Source organism: Stigmatopora argus, chromosome 11 (assembly GCF_051989625.1).
Source record: "Stigmatopora argus isolate UIUO_Sarg chromosome 11, RoL_Sarg_1.0, whole genome shotgun sequence".
Classification (NCBI taxonomy): Eukaryota; Metazoa; Chordata; class Actinopteri; order Syngnathiformes; family Syngnathidae; genus Stigmatopora; species Stigmatopora argus.
Genome location: NC_135397.1, coordinates 14,124,380 through 14,146,500, shown reverse-complemented (window position 1 = coordinate 14,146,500; position 22,121 = coordinate 14,124,380). Strand labels below are relative to the sequence as shown.

The window sequence follows — 22,121 nt, the reverse complement described above, 5'->3', positions numbered from 1 at the left end:
TTTGTGTGTGTATGTTTGTGTGTGTGTATGTGGTCCACTGACAAGCAAGTGACCTCACCCCCCCACAGAAAGATGATCCATAAGTGGAAACATAGTCAGCATTGGTAGGTAGAAATGCATGGAAGAATTGAGCCACACATATTGCTCATTGAATTCTTCTTTATGGCTCCTATAGAACATTACATCGACCCTCTAATTTTCCAGGACTCAAGAATTGAAAATGGAAAAATCGTGCATACTAGGGATGTCCAATGCACTTTTTTTTAAGTTGATTCCAAACAGATTTATTTTTTCGAGGTATGTATTACAGCAGCCAAAAAGCACAATGGCGTTGAAAACATAGACTACTAGTGAACCGGATGCGATTATGTGACGGAACCCGATACACCAAAAATAGCTGTATCGGTCACCAATCCATCGGAGTACCAAGAGGAAACCCACGCACACAAACTTCAAACAGGTGGACTGGCCTGGATTTGTACCCAGGACCCCAGAACGGTGAGGCTGACGCACTAACTACTCATTCGCCGGGCCACCCACTCCTTATCTTTTTCATTTTAAGGGTAGAATCATGTCGTGGGAGTATTGTGGTTTTGCTGCGACTTTTATTTTAGCCCAATAGATTTAAGTCAACATTGGATTGAGCCAAGGCTGCCCTTTGTCACTTCCACCACTTTTGTTCATTACCTTTATTATCACCGATGCAGCCAGAGTGCAAAGGACATCTGCGCAGTGGCCTTGGGATCTCACCTCCGGTATTTGCTGATGACCTCATCATGCTGTGACCCTCAATGTTTGCTGTCACGCTTTATATTGTTGATTGTGAAGTGGCATGGATGAGAATCACAAGCTGCCTGTGGCTTTTGGACCTAAAATCATTGATTGCCAGGAGCAAATTCCTATCAGACTGGTGGAATTCAGCAAGAGGGAAGGATTGCAGTGCCCTGTCCGTGTTCCCACTCGGACAGAACCGTTTCGGGTTAGGAGTAAAATCCTATCTCATCCTGTATCTTGGTTCCTTCCCGAGTTGGGGAAGGATAAAACACATTGGTGGGTGGTTCTGCCAAGTAGGTATGGTGGATCAGTGTGTCGGACTTAAATAGGACTGTTCATTTATTTTCGTTCATTTTTTGAACCGCTTTATCCTCACTAGGGTCGCGGGGGGTGCTGGAGCCTATCCTAGGTGACTTCAGGCCAGAGGCGGGGGACAACCTGAATCGGTGTTACGTCTTTGGCGACGTCGAGCGTGGAAACGTGATGTGGTTGGACCCAGATGCAGGGAAGCAAGCATTGGACGAGGATGAAGTGCTTTAGGCAGATGGTTGAAGTGTATTTATTTGACATAAAACTTAACAACTAAGAAATAAATAACAAAATCAAACCTGACGGGAAGACACGGGGAAGTGAGGAACATGGAATGTGGAAGCATGCGGCATAGCAGAAGTAGCCTGGGATGAAGGAAAAAAAGCAAGTTGGCTTAAATAGAGAGAACGAGGAATTGATTGCCAATCACATGCAGCTGGTCAACGAGAGGAAAAGGGAAGCCAGGAGGGACACAAGAGGCGAAAATCAAACACGCACACACAAACAGGGAAAAATAATAACAAAAACCAACCAAAGCTAACAATCACAGGAGACGGACAACCATACCTCATACCTAGGAGAAATTTAGAGTGTCCAATCAGCCTACCATGCATGTTTTTGGAATATGGGAGGAAACTGGAGTATCTGGAGAAAACCCACGTAGGCCCAATGAGAACTAGGACTGTTGTATTGTAGAGAATTAAGAGGTTTTTTTTCCTAATCAATGTACAGTACATTACAAAAATCATGGAATCATTAGAAGAAGTGGAACTCAAGTGGGTCCTTAATTCATAATGCTGCTGATCATATGTTTTTGTTTTGAGGTCATGGGTGGCCCAAATTAGTTGCGTGCAGAATGTGTTCTCTGACCACAGGATAATAAATTTCTTTACCGACTTATGCGTTGTTCTCATTTATGTTATACTTATGGCCTGGCAATAGAGAGTGATTTGATTGATGCCAGGTACTAATGTTGTGACTCGTCTCACCTTGTCATACTTGACTTGCTTGATTTTTTTCCACTTAGTTGGGCCTTGCTTCAAACTTGAAGCCAAAAGTGACTTAGTTCTACTCGCACTTCAGCTAATTAGACTTTTCAACCACTGTGTCTCAAGATAATTACCAGCAAAAACCCGTCCCTGCACTTCCACTGGGGTCTAAAGAGATGCAACATTTTTCCTGGCTCTGCAGATTTATGCTCCACAATGAATCCAACAGGTGAACGTGCCCATTTGTACTCATAATGATGTGAAGAGTAAAATATAAAATGACGCAGATGGGTACACGTGGTTAGAGGGAAGGAGGCCTGCTTGTTTAGCACATCACAGCCTTCAGGGTGACCCTAATGTGGTGTGACACAACCGAGACCGGGCGTTTCTTGTATACTGAGCTGAGACATAAATTAACGCGACTACTGTGCCGTTAAGGGGTTATTGCCACATTTGGGAGTATTACGAGCTAGTTCCGGAATTAATGCACTGTACTTCGGAGCAGTAGATTCTCCTTAAAGTGTCCCAATTTTCAGTCTCATGGTAATAATTTTTATGTATCCATTTACAAGTGCTCATTATGATTATGTCCTCCCCCCAGGTGTACTCAAGCGAGTTCTATGAGAGCAAACTCAGAGCATCCCACGTTCTTTAGGGGTTTTGCCTTGGTGTCAGTGCAGCAAAATATTAAAATATTGCGGCATTCATCTCAGCTCGTTGAACGGTGTCCACAGTAGCTGATCTCAAATCGGATTTATGTGTGTTGATAGAGGAGCAGAGAGAGTTTAACTGACCCTGGAGCTGCTACTCATTGTAAACCACAGATTTACACTACTATATAGGAACTCTGGCGATGAGGTCTTACTCAGGCAATTTTCTTGCTCTGAGGAGACGTTCATTTTAAATGCTCAGTTGAAAAAAATAGTTAAGGGAAGCCTTTCTGTTTTCTTTTTTTAAATTATATATATATATATATATATATATATATATATATAATATAATATATATAATATAATATAATATAATATAATATAATATAATATATAATATAATATATATATATATATATATATATATATTATATATATAATATTTAAAAAAAAAGAAAACAGAAAGGCGTCCCTTAACTATATTTTTGAAATTATATTTCTTTTTTTTTTTTGCGTTGTTTTGGGTCTTAACATTTCAGACTTTGGGGCATTGTCGTGTCGAAATCTGGCATATAATGAACGTTTAAATATAATAGTTTTCAATATAATTATTGACATTCCTGTCGAACTAAACATACAAATGAAAGAATGACAAATTTCGTATTTTAAACAACCAATCAACTCTCAACCTGTCGCCAAGGTGAACATTGTTTTATTGTAGCAATTTTTCGACTCATTTCATGTCATTTTCTGAACCGCTTTATCCTCATTAGGTTCGCGGGGGGTGCTGGAGCCTATCCCAGCTGACTCCGGGCCAGAGGCGGGGAATACCCTGAATTGATGGCCAGCCAATTGCAGGGCACAAGGGGACGGATAACCATGCACACTCACACCCATATCTAGGGGCAATTTAGAGTGTCCAATCAGTCTATCATGCATGTTTTTGCAATGTGGGATGAAACCGAAGTACATTTAGTATAATTCCATTATTTTTTAAATTATTTTTATAATCTAAGATTATTTCGGCTAGTTTTACCAATTAGTTAAAAGCCCATCACCAAGAAAGATTTAGTCGGTGGGCGAAAGAGAAGGTTATTTGAAATACGAGTATTTTTCGTCCAAGCGCAAGTGCTCACCGAACCGTTTCATCTCGTATCTCAAGGCGAGGTGTGTTGTGAGCCTCTTGTCACAGAATATAGGATCTTTGGCGACTCCGACTATCTGGCCCCTCCCCTGCCCGCTTTGGAGCACAAACCTGTGCGGCGTCCGGGTCCTTCTCTCCAGCCTCCCCGGCAGCCTTCCGACTACCCAACCTGCTCGAACCCCCCCTTATCCCCTCCGACATGGCTACGGTGGTGACCTCGACCCGCTTCACGGATGAGTACCAGCTCTACGAGGAACTCGGGAAGTAAGCGAAGCGCTCCCCTTTCTCTCTGTTTCTCGCTATGCTCCATTTTGTTCATCGCGCGCGCGTCTCGTCTGCTCTTTAATCCCCGAACGCGGCGTTTAAAGGCGCATCGCGCCATGTTTGGCTTGTGAACAGCAGCCCAACTTGGCCGCGAAGCCCCCAGCGTCCATCAGCCTGCACCCCGGGGCCCCCCACTGCCCTACTGCACAACCTGGCGGCGTCCTTTTTCCTGCACGCACCACACCATGCTGTTTTTGTGCGCCACCATCACCTTCCATTTGGCATGCGGGTCTGCTCATTTTGGGGCATTGCACGACCCCTCGTGTGTTTAATCACGACGAGGCTGCAAAGCTGATTTCTTAATCTCCCATTAGTGGCGTGCCTTTAAATGCAAGCAGGCCGATGTAAGGCTACTTGTTGTACAGGACTAGTGTGCTGCATTCTCTTGTTGACAAGTAAGCGTGCTAATGAAGGAAGGAAGTGAGTGAAAGCTACGAGTCATGCAGTGACATCGGCTTGAAACTTCGTGTAACCGATTGTGAAGTGGAAATTCCTCTGATTCCAATCTCTAAGGGATATTGTCGCAGTTTTTCCCGTTTTTTGACCTCTCAGACCTACTAGGACTGTTAAGATCGTCATTAATTGACTAATCGATTATCTCATCTCATTTTCTAAACCGCTTTATCCTCATTGGGGTCACAGGGGGTGCTGGAGCCTATCTCAGCTGACTCCGGGCCAGAGGCAGGGGATAGCCGATCGCAGGGCACAAGGAGGAGACGGACAACCATTCACACTCACACCTAGGGGCAATTTAGAGTGTCCAATCAGCCTACCATGCATGTTTTTGGAATGTGGGAGGAAACCGGAGTACCCGGAGGAAACCCACGCAGGCCCGGGGAGAACATGCAAACTCCACACAGATGGACATGACCTGGATTTGAACCCAGGACCCCAGAGCTGTGAGGCCGACGCGCTAACCACTCGCCCCACCGAGCCGCCCTAATTGATTATCACATTCATCAAGTAATTTACAAGAAGTGTTGACAAAACACAAATTTTTCGAGCCATTTAACTGTATTTTGCTTTTCTATTTTTTTTCCGTGTGTATTTTCTATTTTTTCACCACACCATCTTATTTTCTGAACTGCTTTATCCTCACTAGGGTTGTGGGGGGGGTGCTGGAGCCTATCCCAGCTGACTTCAGGCCATAGGCGGGGGACAACCTGAATTGGTGGCCAGCCAATCGCAGGGCACAAGGAGACAGACCATTCACATTCACACTCACACTTAGGGGCAATTTAGAGTGTCCAATCATCTTACCATGCATGTCTTTGGAATGTGGGAGGAAACCCACGCATGCCCAGGGAGAACATGCAAACTTCACACAGGATTCCTGGATTTGAACCCAGGTCCCCCACTGTGAGACCGATGGGCTAACCACTCAACCGCTGGGCCGCCCATATTTTTTTCATGTTATTTTATTTATTGTATTAGTATTCTCTTATTTGGGTATTTTTCAATACGAGGCTAAATACTTTCGTAATAGATGTCCAAATCATGTGCGTGTGTGGTGCGTGCGTGTGTATATAATTTTTCTAAAGGCAAGATTCTTTACTTTCGAGCTGGGAAACAATTTTACTGATCAGCAGAAGAGATATTTAGTAAGAAATAGCAGAAGTTTGGTATAACTAAGCCAAATTCTGCTGATTACTAAAAAGGCAAAATTCTATTCTTTACTTACGTGATCGGACGTTTGGTTGCCGGACTTTTGGTCGCCGGACTTTTGGTCGCCGGACGTTCCGTAGCCGGACGTTTGGTCGACCAAACGTGCGGTGACCAATGTTCCCTCTAATTTTTCGTTGGTCTGGGCAGAAAGACAACCTCCCTGAGCGCACTGAGTACCAGTGTGAGCGACATCATCGGTACTCGGATGATTCGCCTAAAGACGTTTCGCCGACGGACGTTTGACAGACGGGCAGGTCGCCGAATGGACATTCCGCCGAACGTTCATTCGCCGAAACGGGATTCGCGCGCTCGCCCCGCCCCCGGATCGTGTGTGTACAAGTTTTTCAACTTCGGCCCGCGGGCCATATACGTCCCGTTAGGATTTTTAATCCGGCCCGCTGCCGGCGTTGTCCAAATTATAGTAAAAATCAATGTTAGTCTACCATCAATGGCAGCCTGGGAATAAGCACTCTTGGGCGGGCATGGCAGCCCGGGAATAAGCACTCTTGGGCGGGCAGATGTAGCAGAACCGAGCCGTAAAATGACAGCAATCAGGTCAAATCCATCCTAAAACAGCATTTAATGACTAAATACAAATACTGGAGCTCTTTGGACATTAGAACCGAGCCCAGGGAAGTGAATTCCTCGGTAAAATGTTGCGATGATGTCGCGATGGAGGCAAAAAAACATCTATATACGTCCATTCGCCAAACGGCTCAAAATGCTCTCAAATTTGGTCAAATCCAGCTGAAAACAGTGTTTAATGATTAAATACAAATACTAGTATTTGTATTTAATCATTAAACTAACAAATACGAGTATTTGTATTTAATCATTAAACGCTGTTTGAACGAACGGTCATTCGGCGACCTGTCCGTCTGTCAAAGGTCCGTCGGCAAAACGTCTTTAGGCGAATCATCCGGTCACGACATCATCATTGCTCGCTATGGGCACACCAGTATCACACCTGCCACAAGCAGGTGCATGTCAATGTTCCCTCTAATTTTTCATGTAAAACATGCTGTAAAAGACGAAAAACATAAGAGTGGACAGAGCTACTGCCACTGGCTGCCGCTTAAACAGCGCCATCATGGGGAAAGGGGTAAAAAAATAAAAAAAAATAAAAAAATACTGCGCGCCATATGATTGCTGCTGCGCAGAGAAGACGAGAGTAGTGTGCAATTGCGCACGCGCACAGCTTAGAGGGAACATTGGCGGTGACCAAACGTGCGGCGACCAAACGTGCGGCGACCAAACGTGCGGCGACCAAACGTGCGGCGACCAAACGTGCGGCGACCAAAAGCCCGGCGACCAAACAAGGTAAAACAACACGGTGTACGCATCAATCAAAGCCAACAATGGCCCTGAGCAGTTTCACTGAGCGGACGTGTGTGTATAAGAGTTTGTATGTACATGAGTTGTCCCCTTAGGAAGGGACGTCAGTCAGGGTCTTAACAAGTTCTCCAACAAAACACAAATGTACGGGAAATTTGGAGCTTTTCTTTAGCCTAATAATTAATAGGGTATTAAGTATGACTAAATAATAATTCGCTATTCGTATTTAGGGAATTTGAGCAACAATTTTAAATGGTAATTATCAATAACCTTCCGGGTGACCAAACGTCCGAGTACCCTTTACTTAGTAGGTATATATGTAGTTTATGTCTTTTATAATGATAAATTATTCTTTGGTCAAATTAATGATGATTTAAAATGGCAGTAATTAGGTTGGATTTGTTTTAAAAACAACTAATAGTGAATGAATGTGAAAAAAAAGTGTTCCAATTGTGTGATTTACTGTTGGTTATTCCACACATGTCTAATTTTTTCTGTCTTTCAGGGGCGCCTTCTCCGTGGTAAAACGCTGCGTCAAAAAGTCCACGGCGCAGGAATACGCCGCCAAAATAATCAACACCAAAAAGCTGTCGGCCAGAGGTGAGTTGCCAAATGCTTTTTTCCTACAGTGGAATCCCTGAAAAGCTCGACTTACTTTCCTCAAGAGCCACTTGGCTCACTTAAGTTCGATTTACACAGCTGGTCTGAGCAGGTGAAAGATGGAAAATGCCTTTTTTTTGTCTCGGATCCAAATAGTTAATGGCATTGAGGGAATTTAGCAGCTTCAATCCCGCCTTCATGTCAAACTCACAGAGAGAGTGAGGGTACCTCGGCTTTTTATTTTCTTGTGGTTGATCGCAGCCTCCCTTACGTACACTTTTGCATTAGTGGGGGCTTGACAATGCATCCCAAAATACTTTTTTCATGCTGCAGTTTGTTTTGGTTGGTCTCACTCGCTGCTCGTTATTGTGTGGAAACAGGCTTGAAATTAAGATTTAAAAAAAGACGTGCCAACAGATGAGCGCTCTAGGAGGCATGCCAGGCCGCAAGTAGGTAATGGGACTTCGAAAAATAGTTGACTCAAAGTTTATCCGTTTTATGGATGTCCCGATTACAAAAAAATTAAAAAAAATCCAACATATCAACAAGGGCTGGCTCTAGAGGTGACTGTGTAGTTCCTTTCAATAAGAGTGCATTCAGCCAAAGCACCTTCTTTGTCCGTACCTCACATACCTGGAACTCGATACCAATTAACGTACGTGAACTTCAGTCTCTGAACCTCTTCACCAAAATTGTAATCATGATGCTGTCTAAAACTGTGCTACACATTTTTTGTATGTGAGTCCGGGTCACCTGATTTTGAGGATACTTTAGAAATGTATTAAGGATTAAAAGCACATTCAAATGTCTTTTTTTTCACCTCCAATTTGAATAAAGCTGTCCCTGCATTATTGCAATATATATTGGATATTAGTGGAGCAGTAGTTTCAACGAAGCAGAAAAGAAAAATCATCACAAATCCAAAATAAGTGTGGCAAATATTTAGTTTTACATGTAAAAAATAAAGTTGGTCAGCCAATGTGGTAACTTATTTGTGATTTTCTTTTTTTTTTTTGCTGCTGCTGAATATTTTTTTCTGCTAAATTGTTTGTGCAGTGGAAAGATCGGGTTTTTAACGTGAAGTGTGTGTTTGTATATGTATATGTAGTATGTCTGTGCGTATATACGACGCTTTAAAAATCCGATCTTTTACATCATCCGATCCTCTGAAAATTATGCTTGGGCCTGAATTCTGATAATTTAAAAATAATAATTAATCAAACTGAGGACATCACTAGCTTTCATTGCATATTTTTAAAAGTACCTATATAAACTTTTGGGAGATTAAAAGTCACACTTGAGTATTAGTCACACTGGCCAAAGAATGCTCAATGATGGAGGGAAAGTGTTTTTTTTAAATCTGAAAACAAGAACAAATTATGCCTGTAAGTATAATAGTAATAAAGATTACAACAGGCTAAATCGGCATCTGTTAACATAACATTTTAACAATTTTTCCAATAACTATAACCTAAAAAATAACTCAACGTGACAGGCTGTCCTCGGACAGTGTGGGGCAAAAAAAGAGAAAACGCGAGAAACTAAAATCTCTAAGAGAAAAAGGAAAACAAAAAACAGAAAAAAACAAGACAAGTTCAGGAAGTAAAAGAAGTTGTGAGAAAACAGAGCAATGAAAAGGTAAAAGAGAAAATAAGCAGATAACGAGAGAGCAGCGAAAATATGAAACATGATGAGTTAAAAGGCAAAAATGAAAGGGGCGACGGAAGAGGAAAAACGTAGGAGCGAGAGAAAATAAGAATGAGTGAGATAAATGAGAAGGGACAAAAAATATAAAAGATATTGACAACAGTGTAACAAAAGAATAAGAAAAAGACGAGGTGCATAAGGAAGTCAGATTAATGAGGCAGAATTGTTTCCACCTATAAGCTAGTACGACCCAAATGTTGACAGCCTTCCATCCAAATGAATCAGATGTCCATCCCTGCCAAAGGCAGCTAACGAGATATTTAGGAAGCAAGTCTCGACTTTCATAGGACTCACAAACACATAAGGTGTCCCTCCCTGGTGTGTGTTGGCAGATTTTTTTATGACTTTTGTCCACACTTTGCAATAAATCATCCGTAAAGCCTGAGCACTTACGTGTGCACGTTCTACCTCAGAAACACGCACGCACTCATTTCAAGTCCTTTAATATTTTCTGCATTTTCATATGTTTACTGTTTTCCATGAATATTGATATTGTATTGTGCAGACTCATATTGGCAAACCGTGTAATCCTCATGACAACAATATAATGCCAACAAATTGCAAGATGAGCAAAACAGGTTGCACTGTTATGTTGGATACATTTTAGTGGAAACTCCCAAAGAAGAGAATGAAATACATGAAATGTATCACATTAAAATTCGCAATCTAACACATTCAAACCTGTAACTTTGTTACAGGGTCAAACACATTACAGAAAATGTGGAACTCCTCACTTGGAGCCGAAAAATGTATTATGTGGGGGGTTTATCATCTCAATGTGAAATTTGCTCAGTTACATTTATTGCATTAAAACATAAAAATTATCACCTTGTGTAAAGTTAAACGTGCCATGTTAAAAGGCAACATTTCTCACCTCATGTACATAAATACATTGTATTCACCACGATAAAACGTAAACTTAAATCATTACATTTATCACATTACAATGTTGAAATATGAAAGTTACCATGTTAGAACAGGAAACTTTCTACTTTCACTGTGAAATTCATTATTTTATTGCATGGAAAGTATGATACCACATTAAAACATCAGATTTGTGATTTTGAATTGGGAAATTTACCACCTCACGGTATGGGATTTTCACTGTTGAATTGTGAAATTTGTCAACACACTGTGAAATTTCCCTCATTAAAACCAGGTTTAAATGTAAAATTCAATTCAAATTTGGTAAAATGGAAAATTTTCCTTTGTGAAATTGTACAAAATGTACAGTAGAATTTATGCTACAGTGGTACCTCGACATACGAGCAATTCGAGATACGGGTAAAATTTCGAGCAAATAATTATCTCGAGATACGAGACAAATTTCGAGATACGAGAAAGCCAGGTGGCCAAGACATTAGAGGCTGATGATTTTAGCGCGTCTTTTTTGCCTCATCTCTGTATAACATATCTACGAGCACTGGGCGGAGCGTTGCATTTTCCCGTGTTTTTCCCCTGTTAGTCTATGCACAATACAAGTGAACTACAATGGATCCAAAGCAAACAGGTGGAATGAAGAGTTGTGCAAAGAAAAGGCGAACATTGACAATCAATATTAAGCGTAATTGAAAAATATGAGAGTGGTGTACGTGTCACGGAGCTTGCTCGGCAATACGAGACGAATACTTCAACGATATGCACCATCCTGAAGCAAAAAGACGCAATTAAGGATAAGAGGCCTTCCAAAGGACTAACTATAATTTCCCACCGGCGCAGTGACATTCATGACGAGATGGAGAGCCTTCTTTTATTATGGATAAAAGATAAACAGTTAGCAGGCGATAGCGTGATCGAGTCAACTATATGTGAAAAAGGCAGTGGAATTTACATGGATTTAATAACAGAAAGGATCTGAAAAGGGGGAGCCTTCAACACCTTCAGAACCCTTTAAAGTGAGTCATGGCTGGTTCGAAAATTTTTAAAAAACATATGGAATACACTCGGTTATTAGACACGGGGAAGCAGCAAGTTCCAAGAAAGGTAAAAAAAATTAAAACAAAATTAGAAATCAGTTTTGTGTAAAGTTAGATTAAACGTATGTTTGAGTGTCTGTATATATTAATCCAAGTTACTTAAATTTGTTCTGTTACGAGTGCGTTGCCGTAGAAAGTCCCCCCCCGCTCTCTCTGTCTCGCTCCCCTCCGCGAAATCCGTCCAATTTTAATATACTATTAAACACATTTTATTACTATTAAACCACTAGTTATGTGTTACTTTGTTAATAGATGGCGAATTAGAAGAAATAAAACATTTGTTTCCAACCGAATATCCTGTTTTTGGTGTTTTTTAAGAGGGTTGGAACGAATTAATTTGTTTTTAGTTCATTTCACTGCGAAACGTTCGTTTGAGTTACGAGAACATCGACATACGAGTTCAGTCCCGGAACAAATTAAGCTCGTATCTCGAGGTACCATTGTATTAAAACACTGCAGTCTACCCAAGTGTTCTCCCACAATCCCATTTATTCCCACTTGTACATACTTACCATTCCATATGTGACTCATCAAATATTTACAGTAGCTCTGGTTAAAGATTCACACCAATGCGTCCTCGACCAATCGGCTTCCGGCCAGTGACCTGCAGTTTAGAGAGAAAAAAAGCAATATACTTTTCTCTTCTGCTTAATCATACCAGGAAATTCAGTTAATAAAAATAAAGAACTATCAGAAAGCTTTCATGTTTTTTTCAACCTACACTATCGTTTGAATCTGACCACGTGCCACTACAATTTACCAGTACTATAGTCATCTTCCACTTTCCGCCGTTGACTTTAATGACTGTGTAAAACTTTAGTATCCGCTTTATAAAAGTGTCTACCACAGGTGGGTTTTAATCTTCTTTGCTCAAGATCTCCTTTTCGAGGAGTTAACCCATTCTACCTTTATTTCGGGCCACCAACAGAGTTCAGCAGTTTAAGCATGTTGATATTCTTTACAGTAGAGATTACCAACCACCGGTCCGTTGACCGGCACCAAGTGGCTTACATTCTGGTGCCGGTCCGCGGTCTGTCACAGAAATAAATATTAACGCTTTAAAGAAGTATGGAGATCATTAGCCAATGGTGCATTTGACCTCACGGTTGCCGTATCGCAAAGACTCCAAACCATTCACACCGTAAATATAGACCACCCAGTTCGGCGGGAAGTTCACCCAATTTGTCAACATTGCTACACCTACGGAAGCACACACACTCAAGTGCTTATCATACGACCAATAAGTGTTGCAGGTCAACAACAAAAGGACTGCTAAGTTGTTTTTGTTAATATTCCAACATTTATTTTCCCTTAGATGAGATGTGCACAAACTCCTATTTCTGAGGAGACTGCTCTTTTATCGCTTTTTTCTAAACGGTTGGGTTTCAGGTCACCTCGAAATTCAGTCTCAGAAACGATAACTTCAATTCATATTGATAAAACGCAATGATGTAATAAAACTTGTGAAAATCAAATACACGAGTGTTGGATTCAAGCATGGCGTAAGTTAGGGCACCTTTCTTCTTCGGCACTGAAATGGGTGACACAGCGCAGAAGAAGATCCGTCTGGATCTTGGACTGTAGGGAGAAGAAGATTACAACCAAAGCCGATACCTTTTACAATGGCTTAGCTCCTGACGAAGACAATAAAGCTTCAGTTTCGTTCCAGTGCTGCGAGGGAGCCTTGTGGTTTTATTGCAAGCAAGGGCTGGCTTAAATAGTTTAAGAGGTATGGTCTACAAAGAGTTTTGCTGTATGGGGAAGCCTCCTCGGCAGACCAAAAGGCACCGAAACGGTACGCCGAGAAAGAGTTCCCGCATATAATTCAAGAGAATGGTTGGTTATCTTCCGAAGCATGTTTTTTGGAAGAGGGTGCCTTCCCAGACATTTTTTATTCAAAGAAGAACTACAACTGTGGATCATCATCGTGTGGGAATGCTGTTGGCTTCATGGTAAACTTTGGTCTGGAACTAGGGTTCACATTGCATCGACACTGACAGCCAGCATTTGCGGAGTTGCTCAAAAGTCATGCGGAAAATATAAACTAAAGGATTTTGGACTTTGGTTAGGTTTTGCTGTTTAACCTGTAATTATCTGATTAACTTTAACTATGTTGTGTTGACAGAAAGCTGTTTAGCCTGTTGTTCGCCATTTTATCGTTACTACTGTAATGTATTCCCACACAAAATATGACTTGTATTTCAGTGCAACATTTTTTCTGTCCTCTTCATTGTGGATATTTTGATTGCCCTGATTTATTAGGTGCAACTTGTAGTCCAAGAATAAAAAAAATCATTTTTTTCTCGTGTTTGTTTAAAAAGAAATATAAAAATATATATCAAAGAAAAAAAATCACAGGTTTTTCATACCCAAATGTTAAGTCACTTTGAATGCCCTCCCCTCATGGTGCAAACCGCATGTTGACCCATTCCTCTCTCAGCTTTGGAAAAAGTGGAAAAGAGACAAGGAAGAGGAGGTTTGAATGCCATGATGTCGTCCCATTAATCAGTCTTCCTCGCCTAAGTGCCACGCATGCGCATTTGTGTGTTTGTCCCTCTGGAGTCAATGCGGCTCCATCATGAAGCTGTTAAAGGATGTGCATCATGTGGGCGCGGTTGCATTTTGCCTCCCGAAAACAATGTTAATGATGCAAAGAGGAGGCGGAACTTTCTATATGTTGCTATCAAAAGCCCACTCGCTTTGTTTTATGACCCGCAAGTTACTTTAGTGCAAATGCACTTAACTTTTTAAGGCACAGTGCCCGTTTTTTCCATCTCACGCTTCTGATACTGGACAAACAAAGCATTTTTCTTGTCCAATATATTATTAGGTCGCAATAAAATACTGCTGTGTACTGTGATACAGTTGTATCACTACATTGCTTATTTACCGTGTTGTCTCCCACGTCCCGAAAACATGCATAGTAGACTGACTGAACACTCCAAATTGTCCGAAGGTTTAAGTGAGTGCGGGTGTCATTGTACCCAATACCTGCCTACAGCCCACAGTTGGCTGGGATAGGCTCTAGCACCCCACACAACACTTAAAGATAAGCAGCATGGAACTTGAATGAATGAAAGAGAAATAAAAAAAATCCAGTGTATAGTCTTCCAAAATGTAGTGATAGAGATCCCTCCTACCTTGTACCAAAGCTACCCCAGACGACCATCACGTTACTTCCACCATGCTTGAAGAGTAGCTGACACAATTTCTGAAGCATGTTTGATTAAATATAGTGATGGCCTGGGTTTGTTTTGGTGGGAATTTGGCTTTCACTAGTATTTACTACGATCACTACTACTACGAGTCAACATTGGACATCTGTCGCCATCAATCAAAAATATAACAATTCATCAATCAGAAAGGCTTCATATTTTTTTTGTTCATTAATAGTGTATTTGACTCATTTCTTGAACACAAAATACAAGTGGAGTGTTTTGCGATTTTGAAATGAAAGTACTGTATTAAGAAATAGACTCCTATAATTCTCTAATTGGCCACACACCATGGTCTCTCTAAACCAGGGGTGGTCAAGTCCAGTCCTCGAGAGCCCCTATCCAGTCTGTTCAATCAAATGATCAACTCATCAGCAAGCTGTCCAGAAGCTTCATACCAATCCTGATTATTTGATTCAGGTGTGATGGTGGAGGGAGACATGGAAAACAGACTGGATAGGTGCTCTCGAGGACCGGACTTGTCCACCCCTGCTTTAAACTTTCCCATCAAATTCCTGGAGCCGAGTGGGTCCTATCTCTGCTCCCCGCCAAGGCCTTCCGTTCCTCATCCCCCCCATATTGTAGCCGTCATGATGAGCCGGCCTTGAGAAATAGCCTCGTCTTTCTCGCGGGCTCAGATGCGTTTCTAAGAATACGAGCGGCCGAAACGGGCCAATTATAGCGCAGACAGGAAGCTTGCGGAATGTCGGCTTCGATTGCTTCGTTGCCCCCGACAAGATGTTCGAGGGACAAACATGCGGGGCCCGTTTGAGGTCAAAATTGGAACGGAATGTTGAGTCATCGCCTCCAATGCAGATGTGTGTCGTATCTTTGCATGTGGATCTTACATAACATAGGAAAATGTCCGACATGAGACAGGATTAGTGTTACAGTAATCCCTCGAATATTGCGGTTCATGTAGACCAGACATGGCCGCGATAATCGATAAATTGCATAGTGTCATCCCTATTATAATATTTTTTTCTCAGTGTTGAGTCCTACTAGCAAGAGTGGCTTCCGCTTACAAATTTCAGGATGGATTTTCACATTTTAAGAACGTTAAAAATAAAAATCTTCATTGCTGAGTCCCCGTAGCAAAAGTGGCTTCTGCTTATGAGTTTCAGCGTGGATTTTCACATTTTTATGAACTTTAAAAAAATAAATAATAATAATAATTAATAGCAGAAAAAAATCGTGAAGTAGTGAATTCGCGATAAGTGAAGACGTGATAATCGAGGGATTACTGTACTTAGGTTTTGTCAGCGTCTCGTGGAAGAAGCATTTCCCTCTTTTCCTGCCAATGCTTTACCAGCCGCTCGGAACATTTGAACAAGAAGCCTCTCGTGACTGTTCATGGTGACTCCTCGGGGTGACGTGCATCCCTTTCTTTTGGTTCACTTCTGTTTGTCACTACATCCAGAATTGTATGAGGAAATAAGCAAACCCTCCCAGATGTTTTGGCCCATGCTAGCAGCCCATCTGTTGTCGGAGAGACAGCTGGTGGGCGTTAAGAGTTCACTGCCGATTTGACTGCTGGGTTGGATCTCATTTTCTTGTGTTGTTGGCCTGTTTTGAAATTAATGACATTTATTTATTGACTCCAAAATAAATTGCTTTTCCACAAAATGATTCATAACACCAAAAAGGGCTGCACATTAGGTCAAAACAAAACTTGTTTCACTTTTTCCACATTTTCTTATTTAGCAGTATGTATTTTTTTTTCAGTGTAGTCTTAAAAACGTTTTAATAGTGTTCATTGGTTCCCGTCAAGAGTGAGACACATCTAATCCATTTGAACTGTTCAAATAGATTGGAAATCTATCAGTGGTAAAACTATAAATAAACATTAAATACATTCAAAAGAGGATCACAAGCACCAAATGATTGCCCATCTCTCATCATCGCTGACAATTAAAGAGTTAAAAAAAATCAAACGTTTTCCACAACTTTAACATTTTTTTATCAGCAATTTTATAATAAAATGTATTTTTGTGTCACTAAAACCCATTTTTAAAAGAACAAATGAAACATTTCCATCTCTCACTTTTCTCTTAGGCTGTTATTTACATCTATTTTTTAATTAAAAGAAAAAAATAATTCAATGACTATACAAGCACATACTGAAAAGAGGTTTTAAGACATACAGACGCTCCTCAACTTACGAACGCAATTGGTTCCGAGCGATTGTTCATAAGTTGAATTTGTTTGTAAGTTGATTCAGTGCTATATTTTGTATTATAATTTATGTTTAAGGCCGATATAAGTATATTGAAGGTTTATATAAGTGCATTTGTATGTTTAAGGCTTGTATAAGTAACACGCATTGGTTTGTACTGAAAAAAAAATAAAAAAATAAAATGGAGAGAATATGTACAGTACTGTAGAGAGAGAGAGAGATTTATGTATTAGAAACTGGCCAAAAGAAGCGACCTAATGACAATTGCACAGTTTTCTTCTTTTTTTCATCATAAATGATGCAGTAGCACTGTATGGCATCATTCAATTGATTTGCAAACTTTGTGCAACGTTCAATATTTGGGTCCTGCTGCTCGATCTTTCTGTTTATAAATGGTACTGACGGTCGAACGATTAAATGCCCGTGAAACGCTCACCACTCTCACGCGCATCAAGCTTCGTTATTATTGCCACTCGTTTCAAATGAAATGGCTTGCCTCTTCCTTGCAACTCCCTCAATAGAAGCCTTTAGCTTTTTACCAACCATATTCAATATTGGATGCATGAGATATTTAATGATACAAATGAAAAAGGTTCTTTGCACACTGGAGATACATTCACGCACTTCCGCATTGCAACGAAGAAGAAGGTAGATGCTGGGTGAGCTGAGCTCTCACAGCGCCACGCGTCGGTATTAGCGGCGCAAAGAAGTACTACTCCGAAAAAGGCGAAATACAAAATTGGACTTGCGAATATTTTTGGACCTAAACGCAATTTGCAGACATGTTCGTATGTACCGTTGTTCGTAAGTTGAATGTTCGTAAGTAGGGGAGCGTCTGTATAAGGTCATTTCTAACAAAATAATTCACTCATTGGCTGACATTGTTTGCTGCCAGTCCCTACGGTTTAAAAGGAATTTGACATCTATCTCCGTCAATATGAAAATTTGAGCGTTCACTTTACTTTGTATCCATTCTCAACATGCAACTGTTCGCACTTCCAAACACATGCTAGCTCATCCCTTCCTCCCCATTACAGTCATGAACAGAAAATGATTATATTAGAGCCACACCCACAAGACTAATTTCACTAAGTGCAAAAAAGCATTCGGAAGAGTTTGTGCAAACACAACAAATGTCCGTCTGGGCGTTCAAATGTGCAAGCTCAACAAAAGTCCAGTTGGCCTTTTACCTCATCCACCTTGCTAAGTGTTTTTTAGGCGTCATGTCGGGTGCCACGGGACACAAAATGGACAGATTGGGATGTTGAATTTACTGGTAAATTGCCATATGAGATGTTTGCTTCCTGCCTTCTCATTACACAACATCTTTTCTACATTCAGATCACCAGAAATTGGACCGGGAGGCGAGAATCTGTCGTTTGCTAAAACATCCAAACATTGGTAAGTTGGGTGGGTGCTGCGAAATGCTTCATATTTCGCTTGGGATTAATACAAATAAATCCTGTTATTTATGGTACCTTACTTGTTATGTTACTCTGAGATTAACATTTTAGCTGCAAATGTGATTTATCATTAAAAAAAACTTTGTGTTGCGAAAATTTGGACAACGATATTTTGGCAATGCTACCATTGCTAGGCAAAGCCCAATATGTTTAGAAAGATCGGTTCTCGTGGGGGACTGCAGAAATAAGAGATTCTTAAACGGCCCCTTGTTTAATGCAATATTATTAAAAATATTAAAAAAATATTGTTTTGTTTTAAAGCTTCAATATGAATGTAGTGTTTAAAAAAACATAACTATTGGATTGGATTGGATTGGATAACTTTATTCATCCCGTATTCGGGAAATTTCGTTGTTCCAGTGGCAAGAGGGTGAGGATGCAGGAATAGGAAAGGCATTTTAGACATAAATAGATAGGTAATACGTAGGTCAAGAAATAAATACATGAATAAATATGTAATTAAATAAGCGTGTTGCTTAGCACATATATACATACATACATACACATAAATGTACATGCATGCATACGGTAGGTCTTAACACACAGCCATTTTTTTGTTAAAGAGCCTGACAGCTGATGGGAGGAAGGATCTGCGGAAGCGCTCCTTCCTGCAATGAGGGTGCCGCAGTCTATTGCTAAAGGAGCTTCGGAGGGACTCCACAGACTATATGAATACAGATTTTAAAACGTATAAATCATTAAATAAGAGCATATTATTAGGTGGCCGAAAAATATTTGGACAATTTCTCGGTCAATAACGTGTTAAAACAATACATTGACTATCAAAATTGTTCTTGATTCATTTGATCATTAATTAGTTGTCGATTAGTTGATTAATCAGATTGTGCTTTGCATGCATCACTGCTAATTATGAGCATGTTTAATGCTTTTCCATTATTTTTTACATTGAGCCAACAACTTATTTGATGAAAATTTGTTTCTAGTTCGACTACATGACAGCATATCGGAGGAGGGCTTCCATTACCTTGTTTTTGATCTGTAAGTACTCAATACTTCACTAGTTGTGTTATTTTATGCAATTCATAAATGTATTTCTATCTCATTGGCTGAAACCACGCGACATGTGCAATCTATTTGAATTGAAAAGGGGGTAACCAGTCCTCCCAATTCAAATGGATTGGATGTGTATTCCGCATTCATGTGCAGCCAAGAAGTTTCAATATAAAATATTTTTTCATATTTTTTATTATATATATTTGGAAATATGGTTGTAAAATAACCAAATGGAGAAAAAAAAGTTCATTTTGAGTGTGCATACATTTTGAGAACTGTGCGTTCATTTGCAAAATGCTATTATGGACACATCTTTTTGTTGCGCCTTTTAGAAAGCAATTTGTGCTTAATTTTAAATGAAATATTTTCCTTTTTGTCATGTGATTGATTATAAGATAAAATATCCCAAAAATTTAAGGTCATTTTTTCGAATTGTCTATTGTCAACAAAATTAAATATTGTAGTGTTCATCCTAACTTGAAAAATATGTGGAAAATTACTATCAAAAACAAAACAGGTAAATGCTAATATATGGACATAAAGTAGAATTAAGTGCAATTCTTTCATGGCATTATAGAAAAAGTGTATCCATAAGCATGTTTGTATTTTGTGTCAAATAACAGCATTCCACATTTTTAACTAAACAGCATATGTATTTACTTGATATGACAAAATAATATCCATTTTTTTTCTGTGTGTTTTTAGGGTGACTGGTGGGGAGCTATTTGAAGACATCGTGGCCCGAGAGTATTACAGCGAGGCGGACGCCAGGTACAATACCATCTTTCTTTTCTCGGCCATTCTTTGCCTGTTGTTGTTGTTGTTTCGGGCTTCCTGGCACCGTCTCAGCATGCGGTTCGCTAAATGCCATTTCATGAATAAGTCATGAAGAGCTGGGATTGTAGTTTGGGGGCTTGTTTGATGAGCGTTACCACCCTCACGCACTCAGCTCACCTTCTCTGGATTTGTGTTCCCTTGTGGGCAGCCACTGCATCAATCAAATCTTGGAGAGCGTCAGCCACATCCACCAGCACGACATCGTACACCGAGACCTGAAGGTGAGAAATTACGGCATTTCCTGTCGACGCCTCTTGCCCGTGTCCCCCTCCTCCTCCTCTGGATGAGCATGACGACAGTGGGACAGATGCTATTTTCGGCGCCGTCTGACATGATGTCGGGTGACGCTTTCACCCTCGCCGAATCCCGCCTGTGTGGAATTATTCACCCCCGACCGCATTCTGACCTCATCATTTTTTGTTCTGCGTGCACTCCCTAATGAAACTTAACTCATCCACTGCCATTGTCGGTATCTCCCTGTTGAAATGGATTGGACGTCTATCATCATCGTCAATTGACTACCGATGAGTTCAAAACAACAAAATCAATAATACCAATGATGGTATTTTTTTAGGTAAAATGGCCAGTGGGGAAATCATTAGTGTGTCGGCCCCAGGTTCGATCCCAGGTCTGGACAGTCCTGTTGGGAGTTTGCATCTTATCCCCGGGCTTGCGTGGGTTTTCTCCGGGTAGTACGGAATCCCAAAACATGCATGGTACGCTGGTTGAACCCTCTGAAATCCCCCCACGATTAACTGGCCACCAATTCAGGGTGTCCCCTGCCTGGTACCAATGGTTGGCTGGGATAGTCTCCAGCACCCCCCGTGAACCTTGTGTGGTATGGAAAATGAATGAATGAATATTAGGTAAAATTGTTTTTTTTCAATTTAAATTAACATTCATTCATTTTGTGAACTGCATATCCTCACAATTGCTCTTACCAAAAATGTTTCAACTAGGGGAGGTATTTTTGACATTTTTAGATGTTTTAATCAAAAACTTTTACAAAAGAAATGAAGTAAAGTATTTTTCGTTAAAACTTTTTTTGACATGTCTAATTTCAACCAAATGATCCCTGAAGTTGAAATATATAATCTACAATCTAGAATTAAAATGAATTTTCAAATGTTAGAAAAGCTATAATCAAATTTTCATTCGTAACTAAACTTTTTTAAGCAATACATGTCAAAAAATTAATCCTTATTTTCAGTCATTTTAAGTCTCAATACATTGGACTTGGACTGTCAGTACCCCTGAAAGACGATCATTCAACCCGCCTGTTGATGGTCCTGCTCGCCTAATTAAAAAGAAGAAAACAGAAAAAAGGGCAGTCTAGTTGCCACGGTAACCCAGGGGTGAGGTCATTCGGCTGCTGCAGTAGCGACTCATTGCATCCCCTCTTATTTATCGAGCTGGATTTTGTCAGGTCTGTCGGGAGCGCGCGGCATCAGCAAGTTGAATCAAGCATCCTTCCAAAACCTTGTGTGGGTTTGTTTGTCTTCTCCAGCCAGAGAATCTCCTCCTAGCCAGCAAGATGAAGGGAGCGGCAGTCAAACTTGCCGACTTCGGCCTAGCAATCGAAGTGCAAGGGGACCAGCAGGCCTGGTTCGGTAGGTCCACACTTGCACTGGCTATGTACTAGGCAAGGTAAAACCACAAGAGAAATCATACAAAATGCATACAATCATTGTGTCATTTAGTGAAATAGAAGCTTGTTCTTTATGTATGGACATTTAGAAAAACAATATATAGTACATAATTGTGCATAAATATTTATAAATAAAAAAACTAAATTGCATATAAATTGTTTTTATTTTGAGGCCAAGTTATCTATTGTATTTTTTAGACTATAAGGCACATTTAAAGTGTTCTACTTTTCTCAGAAATTGCCGATGCCGATTGAAATTGATTATGTATGATTTTTTTTGTAGTGCTTGATGACA

At 40.4% G+C, this 22,121-nt stretch overlaps 1 protein-coding gene across 6 annotated transcripts in view; it reads left to right on the top strand.

The window, feature by feature from the left end:
* Positions 1-2,285: 2,285 nt before the first annotated feature.
* Positions 2,286-22,121, top strand: part of camk2g2 (calcium/calmodulin-dependent protein kinase (CaM kinase) II gamma 2) — a 33,428-nt gene continuing 13,592 nt past the window's right edge. For 5 of the 6 annotated variants that reach the window (XM_077612628.1, XM_077612627.1, XM_077612626.1 and 2 more), the window contains exons 1-7: positions 3,885-4,130; positions 7,696-7,790; positions 18,206-18,265; positions 19,272-19,326; positions 20,047-20,112; positions 20,327-20,399; positions 21,686-21,788. In XM_077612628.1, coding sequence (XP_077468754.1) covers positions 4,066-4,130; positions 7,696-7,790; positions 18,206-18,265; positions 19,272-19,326; positions 20,047-20,112; positions 20,327-20,399; positions 21,686-21,788 — 517 coding nt within the window. In that variant the 5' untranslated portion in view covers positions 3,885-4,065. Of the gene's footprint in view, positions 2,302-3,884; positions 4,131-7,695; positions 7,791-18,205; positions 18,266-19,271; positions 19,327-20,046; positions 20,113-20,326; positions 20,400-21,685; positions 21,789-22,121 lie in introns of those variants that run through there. The other variant, XM_077612630.1, reaches the window with a different exon arrangement.